The sequence below is a fragment of the Agrilus planipennis genome, unplaced genomic scaffold, assembly GCF_000699045.2.
Source record: "Agrilus planipennis isolate EAB-ADULT unplaced genomic scaffold, Apla_2.0 scaffold1, whole genome shotgun sequence".
Classification (NCBI taxonomy): domain Eukaryota; kingdom Metazoa; phylum Arthropoda; class Insecta; order Coleoptera; family Buprestidae; genus Agrilus; species Agrilus planipennis.
In genome coordinates, this window is record NW_020442466.1 from 410,719 (window position 1) to 424,088 (window position 13,370).

The window sequence follows — 13,370 nt, forward strand, 5'->3', positions numbered from 1 at the left end:
CATCATTTCACTCCGAAGTCCAATCGACAGTCATCGGAGTGGACTGCACACGATGAACCCGCTCCAAAGCGTGCAAAAACGCAACAGTCGGCTGGCAAGGTTATGGCGTCTGCATTTTGGGATGCGCGTGAATAATTTTCATTGACTACCTTAAAAAAGGATGGACCATCAACAGCGACTATTACATAGCGTTATTGGACCGTTTGAAGGACGAATTCGCCGAGAAACGACCGCATTTGCAGAAAAAGAAAGTCCTTCATCATCAAGACAATGCACCGTCTCACAAGTCAGTGAAAACGATGACAAAAATTCATGAATTGGGCATCGAATTGCTTCCGCATCCACCGTATTCTCCATATCTGGCCTCCAGCGACTACTTCCTGTTCTCAGATCTCAAAAGAATGCTCGTTGGGAAAAAATTTTCGTCGAATGAAGAGGTGATCGCCGAAACTGAGGCCTATTTTGAAGCAAAGGACAAATCGTACTACAAAAATGGTATCGAAAAGTTGAAGGATCGCTATAATCAGTGTATCACCCTTGAAGGGAATTATGTTGAATAAAAAGAACGAATTTTCCAAAAAAAATGTGTTTTACTATTTTAGGCCGGGGACTATTCAATTGACCGTTACATATGTATAAAGAATGTTTAATATACCTATTTATGTAAGTCCTGGCTATGCTATTTATATATTTGTAGCTTACATCCGAATTTTTCTAATAAACAACCAAAAAATGAAAAGTACCTACTGTCAAATTCTGACACACGATTGAGGTAACAATTCTACTCATTCGATAAAAAATCTTTGACGATGAGAGGAGAAACAAAAGGAAAAGTAAAACCTTCATCGAGTCGTTAAAATATCTTGAACAAAAATACGCGTAATCAATCTTCTTTCTCGGCAATCATTGTATCATATTATCTTCCATAAACCGATTTGTATTAGGCGCATCGGCCGTCCGTGGCGAAACTTCTGGTGCGGAAACGCGTGCGAAGCGATGAAAAATTGGTAAAGTAGTCGAGTAGCACCGTTCGTTTTCCCACAGGTAGGCAGGAATATGGGAAGGTATGAAGGTGGATGGAGAGAAAGTAGCTACGTGAATTGGAAAAGGAAGGACGAAGACGAAGTTCTAGTGCCGATTCCGACGCGCATCGTCTTGATCCCACCCCCACCCCGTGTGGCTGACAGTCGTGCGTTTGTAGCACGGTGCGATGTTGCGCTCAACCAAGACGCCACATGGTGTGCAGACACCGCCACGACGCGATCCGTTTACCACGCGACGCGGAAAATCGGAAAAGTTTCCGAAGTTTTTCTAACACGGTTTGTTTCTAAAACTACCTACATTTATAGACAACACGTTCGAAATATTTTTGGTAAGCTCTTTGCATTATTACCAATGCAGTAGGATACCTTTGTTATTTCCAGGGACTTAACTTTTTTTAAATCGATAACTTTTGATTTAACGAATTGCTTTTTAAATAACAAACGATGATGTAAGTTTGTTTTGTTTTAATGAATTGTCTACGCCGATCAATTTAACAATTTAATTCATATTCAATTAACGTAATAAAAAAATGAATTCATAATTCATACACGCACTTATTACAAAAATGTTTTCATACTATTCACTATGAATTATCAGGGGACAAAAGTAAATATCTATTTTTACTTATGCCGTTTACTATTTCATTAGTATCGCTCCAATATTTATTAAGTTTAAGTAAATTATTTATTGAAGATTTTGCTTCATTCTAAAGGAATGAAAGCATAATACAGAAAATTTATTTCACTGCAAATCACAGTAAATATAAATAAATAATTTGGTTTTGAAAATTGTAAAAGATTAAAGTTTTGTGTTGCCAAGAGCGTTTCCTCAAGTTGTTTTAATATGTTTTGCTTTTAGTTTAATTTTTGGTGTTATAAAAAATCTTTTAGCTAATCGTCTCATTAAGTGGCATTAGTGTCGATATCATGGACAAAATCGGATCAAAAGACACTTAGTGTGTGTTCAGATAATGACTGATAAAAATGCATATTATAAATATAAATCAATAAATTAATTTCAAATATTTTAAAACGATGTGAAGAACCATAGTCGAATATCTATGAAAACCGGAAAAACAATAAGGAAAGGTTTGAAATTCTGACGCATGAACGATGTAGATGTTGAAGCTAATCTGTAAAACCTCAATTGAGAAAACGGTTAACTGAAGGTTGAGACATCATATTGACTTCAACTGCAGCTTTAGATTTATTAGTAATTATTAAACTTAGCTAAATACAAAAGCAACTCTTATCTCTAAAAATATTTATCGGAATTACAGGAAAAATGTAACAAATAAATCACTTTAGAGTTTAAAAATGTGACACAAATGAAATGAAGCTTCTTTTTGCTGATATGAACAATGAAAAACTCATAGATCTCAGAATTAATATTAAAATTCATCATCATAAGGTCGTCAGTCCTAAGACTGGTTGGACACGTACCTCCACTCTTTCCTATCCTGAGGTAAACTTCGCATTTTCTTAAAGCTAGAACAACCCACATCCATAACTATTTGCGAACAGTAATCTGACCTAGGTCTACTTCTACCCTTCCTAACTCCTGCTACCGCCTCTAATATGTCTCTGACTAGACCTTCATGACTGAGAAGGTGTCGTATCAACCTATCTCGCCTATGTTTTATTGACTTTCATAGAGTCCTCCTATTCTTTCTAATACCTATTCATTTTTAAGCTTTTCTATCCACGTTATCTTAATCATTCGCCTATAACACCACATTTCGAACGCTTCTAACTTTTCCTTTTCCGCCGCGCCCACTGTCCATGTTTCGCACCCGTATAACGCCGCGCTCTGAACATATACCTTTAACAACCTTTTTCGAATTTCTAAATTAACTGAGTTCTTTTTATTAAAGGTGACTCGACCCAGCGCAATCTTCTGTTTTATATCCCTACTACTCCTTCCGTCCTGACTTATCTGACTTCCTAGATATCTAAAATCAGTCACTTCTTCTAATAATTCGCTCTTTCCCTACTTTTTCTTCCCTTGCATACCAGTATTTTAGTTTTACTTTTATTTATATTACTTATCTATCACAAATTAAAATAAAATAAAAGATATAACGTATACATACGTCATTGAGATTGATAGGCTGAAGTTCTAAATCATAAGTAACACAATAATTTAGATATACTACCCAATACAAAAACATTTTCCACAAATTTATTCGTAACGATCAGAAAAATTTGAATGAATTCCAAAGGAAATTTCAGTAAAGCTTTCCTTTATTGCCCTATTAAAGGTATGTATGTAGGTGTATTCACTCGCATTTCTCCGTATTTTATATTCTGGGTAATTAGATAATAAACCTGTTTTTCAAGAGATCCTTTCGCGAGTTCTTTTCATCCCTGCCTTTACCTGAATGGTTACCGCTCGAAAGAAGGTAAAAACGATGGCTAATTGCTCAGTTTGTTCTTTTTTTGTAACTTGAAGAAATATTAAAGAAAAGGGTGTTTTTCTCGATCATGGAAAAACAAGCAGACCTGTTACAAATTTAATTACCTAGTTACTGAATAGACAGTCGATGTTCCAATACCTTCTTCCAAATATAGCCTACTTTACGGAGAATTTACAAAATGTAAAAAGGTATAGAATGTTAAAAGGTACAAGTATCTAGTTGAAAGAAAAAATTAATTACAAAGTAGCTTACAAATAAATATGTATTACTAGACCGAAGTAGGATGAATGGTGGCATAACTACGCCCTACGATGCGCACAGGTTGAAGGTAATCTTGACTTATAAGCGTTAGTCTCTTTCCAGCTTCTGTGAGTTACTTTGAGTTTACAAGAACGGCTGCACATTAATTAGCTTGACTTACAGTTTTACTGTTATTTCGACGAATTGAAAGTAAATTAAATCATATTATTATTTTTGTTAGAGTATGTATCACAACGATATAAAGGGTGTGTTCCGAAATATAACCCAGCATACTGACCAATGCTGATGACGTAATGAATCGACGCCATACTGTTGATTCGTTTCGAAATATACTGGCCAGTGCGTTGACGTCAAATTGATGACATATTGATAATAGTGTTTGTGCTCGTTTAAAACAATTTTTCTCCGAAAGTTATTTAAGTTTCTTGCAATAAAAGATTCCTCATAGTCTGATGCACACACGCCCGTTTGATATACTACTACATCACATTTGTCTCACCAGTACAATATGGTGGCACACCAGTACAATATGGCGTCGATTTATGACGTCATCAGCACTGGCCAGTATGTTGGGTTATATTTCGGAACACAGCAAAATATGTTTATTATTTGCACACGTTTATAATTTTACTAATTGTAAAAGTAAATACAGCAGTTGTTTCGTAAACAGGGCTAGTTTGTACGTAACCGGATTAAATTGGGGGATTCAAACTCGAGAGCTTTCTCGTCATCCTTTTCTTGTCGAATGGTGTTGTAGTCCTTCAATTGCGCATCTTGCTAGATTATCCTATTCTGGTCAAGTTGCCATATAGATACTTTAATTTGATCAACTTTATTGATCATGCATCGGCTAGAAACGATCGAAAAATTGGCAAAGCACAAAAAGCTTACAAAAAAAATTACTTTAGTATGATATAGTCGTCAGTGCTAATACTGGTTAGACCTCCACTTTTTCTTGAGCTAATCTTCGCCTTTCCCTAAAACTAGAACAGCCACATTCTTAACTACTTGTGATCTAATCTAGTCCACTCTACCTATACTTCCTCTTAACTCTGCTTCTGCTTCTAATATTTGTCTGCAACTAGCCCTATCTCCCTATTTCTTATTGACTTCTTCTGTTCTGCTATCCTTTCCATACATATTTCTACTTCTCAAGCTCTATAACTGCCTATTGTTCTTTATATAAATTATGTATCACTTCTATCTCTGTATCTCATCCCTACATTTTTAAGTATATTTAATATCTTGTCTCATTTAATATTATCAAAAGCTTTTTTTTAATTTATGAATCCTATGTACGCGCTCTTTCCTTTTTTCTATTGTATATGTAAAGCTGGAATTACCTATCGCATTTATTTGTTTCTAATGAACCCAAATGGGTCTTCCCCTAATAGTTCTTCTGCTCTTTCAAAAACTTAATTTTTTAAATTATCGGAATTTTCAGTAAAGCATGTATGTATTAATAATATTAATAATCGTGAAGTATGGTTCTCCAACAAGACATTTAAATTTTAACCCTCTTGTATGCCCTTTTCTTGCGACGCTGTCTATAAAAAGGGTTTTAATTAGTATAGGTAAATTTTATTATCACTTCAGTGTAAATTAAATTTCGACCGGACTACTTTAATGCTTACGTTTTTGTGCCAGGAACAAGACTTCCCATCTTTCCATTCGAATTTTCTAATTAATTGCATTCATTAGGGCAGGTAACGGGTTATGTCACGTAAATATGTATTTATAGCGAGCTGTTAGACTTTCATTAAAATCTTCAAGTACTTGCATTCAATCGGCCTTTAGCAAGAAAACACTAAAGTGATAACCGCAGAAACCATTTAATAAATTAATCGTTCCCAGAATGTTTCATGTTAATTAGGCTAATAGCATTGATAAATGCTCTTATATATCTATTTCTGTGTACTTTTAGGTAAGGAATGTCAACATTATGATAAACATGATACTGAGTCATCAAGGAACCTACGCGTATTGAGTTTCCTGCAAGGAACTTTATGTGAGAAGGTCAACTCATAAAGGAAGGTTATAAGTTTAAGGGGGTGGTTTCCGTAAGTCACAAGAGATGGAATTCAATAAAACTTAAATAAGGATGTATTAATTGCTTATCGTCATGCAATTCATGCAATGTTGGTACCCATCAGCGTCAATAAAATTTACATATATCTTCGTCGGTTTTTGAAGGTTGTGCTGTTGTAATAAGTAGGTTCTACATTAAATGTATGTACGAAATAAAGTAAGTAGATCTAAAACAGGTGGCGCTACTTAAGATTGGAATGCCAAAAATGCGTTGATATGAGGAGAGATTCCTTTCATTCTGAAGAAGCATCTAACTAATGTTCTAGACCTAGTAACCTAGTAGCTGAAGAAAATTGTTTACCGAAATAAAATAATTTGGCAAATCATTATGATAATCATCGGAGTTTTATCTCATCATTAAGCAAAGCATAGAAAAATGAACTACGAACGCAGACCAAGACTCGTGTCACTTTTCTAGAGCAAATGGATGATAACCAATATTTTAAACAGTTCAAAAGAGAAATCGTTTTGTATAGGAAGATTTTCTATTTCAATTCAGTTGGAGTTACGATAAGTTAGTAATCCGAGGTACAGTTAACGTAGAATATGAAAGGAAATAAGAAAAAAGTAAATGTAACTTACCGATTCCCAGACAAAGGAAGATTCAGTGATGTTTGATCTGAAAAACAAAACATATATCTTTAATCTAGTCTCACTTTTCCACATTTTAATATATTGGTAAAATTTTATGAGCAGTTATAATGTTTGAATAAAGATTAAGGGAAGTAAATCAATACTGGATATATTCCTATTGGAAATTAACAGTACAGACCCCATTTCGAATGTCCACGAATGAAGTAGTGTGTTTTCGTAGACGAATTTTTCTGCACCACCATTAATCATATTTTCTACGGCTGTTATATTGCTACCTATGGGATGAACTAGTTTGATCAAATAACAATTGCAGAAATATCAACTAATTTAATGAGAGTACCATATTTACCTATGTCATGGAAATAAATTAAAATTCATGATCATCATAAGGTCGTCAGTCCTAAGACTGGTTGGACACGTACCTCCACTATTTCCTATCCTGAGCTAAACTTCGCATTTCCCTAAAACTAGAACAGCCCACATTCTTAACTATTTGCGAACAGTAATCTAATCTAGGTCTACCTCTACCCCTCCTAACTCCTATTTCTGCCTCTAATATGTCTCTGATTAGCCCTTCATGCCTCAGAAGGTGTCCTACCAACCTATCTCGCCTATTTTTTATTGACTTCTGTTCCTCTGTTCTCCTATTCTTTCTAATACCTCTTTATTTCTAAACTTTTCTACTCACGTTATCCTTATCATTCGCCTATAACACCACATTTCGAAAGCTTCTAACCTTTTCTTTTCCGCCGCTCCCATTGTCCATGTTTCGCACCCGTACAACACCGTGCTCCAAACATACACCGTTAACAACCTTTTTCGAATTTCTAAATTAACCGTTCGCGAGCATATAAGTGACTTCTTTTTATTAAAGGCGACACGACCCTGCGCTATCCTCTGCTTTATATCCCTACTACTCCTTCCATCCTGACTAAAATTAAGCGCCAAAAAATGAAAAGTTCATTAACTTAAATAATAAAACAATTTGAAAGAATGTGTTTGATGCGTTTTTAATTTTCATATGTTCAGTCTCGTTTCCAGTGTTGAGTTTGTAGTGTATAGATAGTTAAATCGCGAACGACGTCGGCAAAAATTGGACTGTTATTTCAATTAACCCTAACTCCGGATTTCTCCCAGGCTTGCGTCTGTTGATGGAAGACAAGCGGCTTCTGCCGGGAACTTAATATTAATGCGAAGCTTGAAGAGCTTAGCGGATGTAGCCTTTGATGCAGCTACACTCCGACCTCGTCATCAGCGAGGAGAAGAGGAAATGACCCAACATACATGTACATACATATATCTGTATATGTAAATACATACGTGTACGTAGTCTATAAAGGGTTTACCGAGGAGATTGTCTTTACCGAACAAGGACTTATACCAAGAGCAAGCCGGAAGCTACTTATACCAACTTCTTATAATGTTAACGAAATTTGTGTAAGACACAAAGAAACACATGTTTCTTCTACGAAATTTATTTGAAACGATAAAATTAAAATAGTTATGTCAGTAATTTTCTTTTTATAAGTATTATTAAAAAGCTATAATTTAACAATAATCCAAATAAAGTATTGGTCTGCAGGTAGGTGTTGATGGTATCTTTCAGTGACTTGACAACAGCTTGTAGAACAGTTTTTTGGAAAAACTTAGGCTAATGTTTGAACAGTTTCTTCGCAAAAGTGAAAGTTCTGGTCAACGATTGTAGGAGACACCTCACCAAATCATGACTGATGCTGGACGGTGTCCTTCTTCGGTCCTTGGGATAAGTCCAAAGGCAGTTTTAAATGATGTCTCATAAATCCTATATGATTCGACTTATTGAATTGTTGTTGGATGGTGAAGATTATTTCATTCTTATTTCTGTGGAGATCGTCCACAGTTGCTTCGATTTTTCTATCCTGTGTTGTAAGGTTGGGATCAGTAATTGTTTGGTAAGACGCAGCGTTTGTTTGGTACAGTCTAAGGACCTAAGTCTTGTTTAATGGCGTGAGTCATTAACTTCGATGTCATGATCATTTCGCGGACCATAACTTTTTGTTTCCGGAGTGGTCTCCTCTGAATTATATCCTTTACTGGTTTGATAGCTTGTGGTGTTCTTACTGTGCGTGGCTACCCAGACCACTGACGATCTGGACGACAACGTCTCCCATCTTCCCAAAAAGGTTCATGCACTGATTCACAAACATGCGATTAATTCCGAACGATCGTAGCTTCTTGAAAGTGTCGCCTTTAATCATTTTACACTTATGCAGCAAAACGATTTTCTTTATGTGACCATTCCATTTGTATTCCTCGACGTAATCCCTTTTTATGATACAATTTTTAACTTCACTTTTTCTCATTCCTCGGCGAATGTAAAAGAAATGTTACTAAAAATATTAGGTACTGAGAATTTTTTTGTCAACCATATAATCCTTAGTTTACTATGGACTCCTAACTGTTTTAATCCCATGAGATTCTACTCTTTCTAGTAGTAAAGTAATGGTGAGGACATTGTTGTTGATGGAGACCAAAAGCTGTCTGTTCTTGTAAAACAGACGGACGTTTGAAGTAAATAGATATCTCGTTAGGTTTGCAGCTGGGTTTACTAGTTCGTTATCGGCGTAATCGATAATATGTGTAGTTTGGTGAAACAACGGTAGCTAGGAGCAAGGCCTTTCATGTTTAATATAGCAATTTGTAGGTTAGTTCGCTGCCATGCGGACAACACCACTTGGAACAATCCGTTTATCGGCGACAAAGCAAGACCACTGATAATTAGTCTACAATTAAATTTATTACCGTAACAGAGTCTGTTGCCGTCCAATCGTAAAATGAATTCGTATTTGGTCCTTCTCGACCATTTATCTGAATTATGGGAGTTTCAATATGTGACAGATAGATCGGTTTTTAATCTGCGGTTTCAACCTATTTGACTCTAGAAGATAGAAGTTTAGATCTTCTAGTGGTATTCAGGTTGCTGATAAAGATCATAAAAACATATCATACGTATCTCAAGATTAGTTTTAAAATAGTTATTGCTACAGTGCATTAACAAAATAGAGAAAATCACCCCAATTTAACACTTCACAACTGAAATATCGTATGTTATTTATTAGGTAGTTTTGGTTGTCATACCATCCAAATACACGGAACTATTTGATCAGTTTATACGCCTGGAACATAGATAATTCCATTCTATATTTAGTAGGAACATTCGTAGACAAAATACGACTGTGGTATATAAACGCAGGAAACAATTTATTCATACCCCCATGAATGAACTCATTGATTCCATCAAATGTTAATGATAAAACATTGAATAGCTGCTGAAAAGAAACGACCAATTTTTCATTTTTTTTGAAGTGAAACTTCTTTATGTACGGTAGGGTAAGTTCGTTTCATGCGAGTTGCTATGTAACGAAATCATGCAACGCATTTCCCCCGCTGTCTGTTCCTATGTATGCTTACATCTTTAAAATTACGCAACGGATTTTAATGCGGTATTCTTTAATAGATAGAGTAATTCAAGAGGAAGGTTTATATGTATAATATATGCATAATATAGTAGAGAAACACTGATAATTTTAGCGGTTTGTAATGTGATGTCGTAAATAAACATTTTTTTGCGCTTACATTGCAAACGCTGGCTGAACTGTACGAGATAGATCAAAATAATACGAGGGTGGATTGATAAGTTTCCGGCCTGACCAAGAAAAACAAGGTTTTTAAAAATTTTTTTTTTTTATTTCTCAACATAATCTCCTCCAAGGCTGATACATTTCTCATAGCGGTGTTCCAGTCTATTAATGCCATCTCTATAGACTGATTCGTCAAGCTCCTCAAAATAACCATTTACAGCTTCGATTACTTCTTCATTGTCCGCAAATCTCTTACCGCCAAGCCATTTTTTGAGATTAGGGAACAGAAAATAGTCACTCGGGGCTAGGTCTGGAGAGTAAGGAGGGTGCGGCATCAATTCAAACTTTAGATCGTTGATTTTAGCCGTCGCAACGATTGACGTGTGCGCTGGTGCGTTATCGTGATGAAACAAGATTTTTTTCTTCGCCAGATGAGGTCGTTTAATTTTCACCTCGTGGCTCAAACGTTGCAATAAGTCTGCGTAGTATTGACCAGTGATAGTATTACCCTTTGCAAGGTAATCAATGTATATAATACCTCTTGCATCCCAAAAAACAGTAGCCATAACCTTGTTCGCCGAAAAAATTGTTTTTGCCTTCTTTGGAGTTGGTTCCCCTGGTCCAATCCACTGTTTAGACTGTTCTTTGGTTTCAGGAGTGTAGTGGTGGACCCACGTTTCGTCAACGGTTACGAATCGACGCAAAAATTCGCTTGGATTACGCTTATACAATGACAAATTTGCGGTAGAAATGTTTTTTCGAATCAATTTTTGGTCGACTGTTAGCAAACGCGGCACCCATCTTGCACAGAGCTTTTCCATATGCAAATGTTGGTGCAAAATATGTTGCACACGTTCATATGACATCTTACAGGTCTCAGCTATCTCACGCACTTTCAATCTGCGGTCTCCCAGCACTATTTGATGAATTTTTTCGATCATATCTGGAGTTGTGACCTCAACGGGGCGTCCTGAGCGAGGCCCATCAGAGGTGCTCACACGACCCTTTTTAAACTCGGAAACCCACTGCTTAACGGTTGAATATGACGGGGAGGATGTCCCCAGTGTTGAGTCCATCTCTTTTTTAATTTCCTTCGGCGTTAACCCCTTCAAATAAAAGTATTTGATGACAGCACGATTTTCCTGCTTTTCCATTTTTACGAAAACCACAGAGGCGTCTTGTTCAGCGTGCTGTCAAACCTACACTAGCAAGGAGATCGGGCTGAAACTATAGCTACAAGCTATCCAAGGATGGTACTATAGAATGTCACCTCAAGGTAGGCCTAGTGGCGTCATCTCTTGGTTAGGCCGGAAACTTATCAATCCACCCTCGTATACTACAGTATTGTACACCTTGAAGTCCGCGATGGTATACGTCTATCTCTTAGGAATAAGTCACAATAACCACTTTTTATCCTTTACTTTTTACGAGAAATAATGGCTTATTTACGAAGCGATTTTAAGCAAAACAGCATTTATCCTTATCCAATTAAGTACTTTTAAATACGTTGTGCATCTAATATAGATCAATACGGCCGGCCCTTTACAGCATGTAATTTACACGCTACCTTAACGTCACATTTTACAAAAATCCATTGGCTTCACTATTTCATATTACTCTCAACGGGTCGAAAGAAGTGTAACTTCAAAAATTCTTTTCATAAAATATTTTATCGTCAAGAACCATCGAAAATATTTGTTTGTGGTGATTTTCCCAAATGTTGCGCTAGTATTAAAAAAATCAATCAAACTAAATAGTTCTTTAAATAATATCGGTAATAAATGCGGTGCTTCACACGTTATTACATTAAATTGATATAGCTGCACAGGACAATGTGATTTAAGCGGTCGCTTTACGAAAATGGACAATACAATTAATATTTACGGCATGTGCAATTTGAAATGCAATTGTCATTTTTAATAGCCTTCGCGTAACGAATATGGACAGCCAATCGCAATGCGTCCCTTGCCGCAAACATATTAACATTTATTATTTATTATTTATTCGGTAAATGGAAATGATAACAAAACCAACATTTAAAACAAACGTGTAATTATGATGTTTCATTAACAGAATCGGTAAAGTAAAATTTTGTTTAACAGCCAGTAAAGTAACGACTATGTTTAGGTATAGTTAGGACGATCAAAATTGGCAAAGTCCGAATAAATTATCTGCGAGAATGGACGTATCTTCTTTCTTATTTCTATTTGGGACTGTATAGTCATTTGCTGCGTTTTGAATACGCCTTTATAAGGTTAAGAAATGGGTCATGAGAGAAAAAAAGAGATAACCGAATAATAGTAAGCAATGTAGCGGTTAGAAGTTGCTTAGGTACGTAAAAGATCTTGGTAGGCTTTATAACTGTATTTTTGGAATTATATCTTTAAACAACCGCCTTTGCATTCCAAAATTTCTGAGAATGTTGGCAACATACTCAAATTCTGCTAGTCTGCATCTGTTTCTGTTACACATCAATTGATGTAATGTTATTCCTTTTTCTTTATTAGTGTCCGCTGCAATTCCTACCTGACATCTCTTTTCCATGTTTGCGATATTCCCTACAACTTCTGTAGTAAGTAGAAGTGGACGTTTTATCAGCAACCGCTCTAGTCTAGACAATAAATTGAAAGAAAAAATTTTCTATCCTCAGTCCTCAAACTGATTGGACACGCACATCCACTCTTTTCTATCTTGAGTTAATTTTCACAATTCCTTAAAACTAGAGCATCCCACATTCCCGGACTTTTGTAAACGCTAGTGTAATTTAGGTCTACCTCTACCCCTTGTAACTCCTATATTCGCTTCTAATAGGTCTTTAGAAGATTTTAGGTATCTAAGAAGTCAGATAAGTCAGGACGGAAGGAGTAGTAGGGATATAAAGTAAAGGATAGCGCAGGGTCGAATCGTCTTCAATAATAAGGAATCACTTCTATGCTCGCGAACGGTTTATTTAGAAATTCGAAAAAGGTTGTTAAAGGTGTAAGTTTGGAGCACGGCGCTGTACTGTTGCGAATCATGGACAGTGGGCGCTGCGAAAAAGAAAAGGTTAGAAGCGTTCGAAATGTGGTGTTACAGGCGAATGATTAGGATACTGTGGATAGAGAAGGTTAGAAATGAAGGGATATTAAAAGGAATTGGAGAACACAGGAAGTCAATAAGAAATAGACGAGATAGGTTAATAGGATACTTTCTCAGGCATGAAGGACTAGTCAGAGACATAGTAGAGGCAGAAGCGGAAGTTAGGAGGGGTAGAAGTAGAGAGAGATTAAATTACTGTTCGCAAATAGTTAAGGATGTGGGCTGTTCTAGTTTTAGGGAAATGCGAAGATTAGCTGAAGATAGGAAAG

The 13,370-nt window shown here is 36.1% G+C and overlaps 2 protein-coding genes across 2 annotated transcripts in view; one reads left to right on the forward strand and one right to left on the reverse strand.

Annotated features, from left to right (window-relative positions):
* The first annotated feature begins 1,259 nt into the window (after nt 1–1,259).
* Nucleotides 1,260–13,370, forward strand: part of LOC108733441 (carbonic anhydrase-related protein 10) — a 258,247-nt gene continuing 246,136 nt past the window's right edge. The window contains exon 1 of the mRNA XM_025981143.1: nt 1,260–1,372. The gene's annotated coding sequence lies outside the window, so the exon portion shown is untranslated. The remainder of the gene's footprint in view (nt 1,373–13,370) is intronic.
* LOC112906620 (protein GVQW3-like) lies at nt 10,572–11,159 on the reverse strand (the record flags this gene model as incomplete). Its single annotated transcript, XM_025981078.1, has 1 exon — nt 10,572–11,159. A coding segment is annotated over one exon (588 nt), but the record flags the coding sequence as incomplete, so codon positions are not given.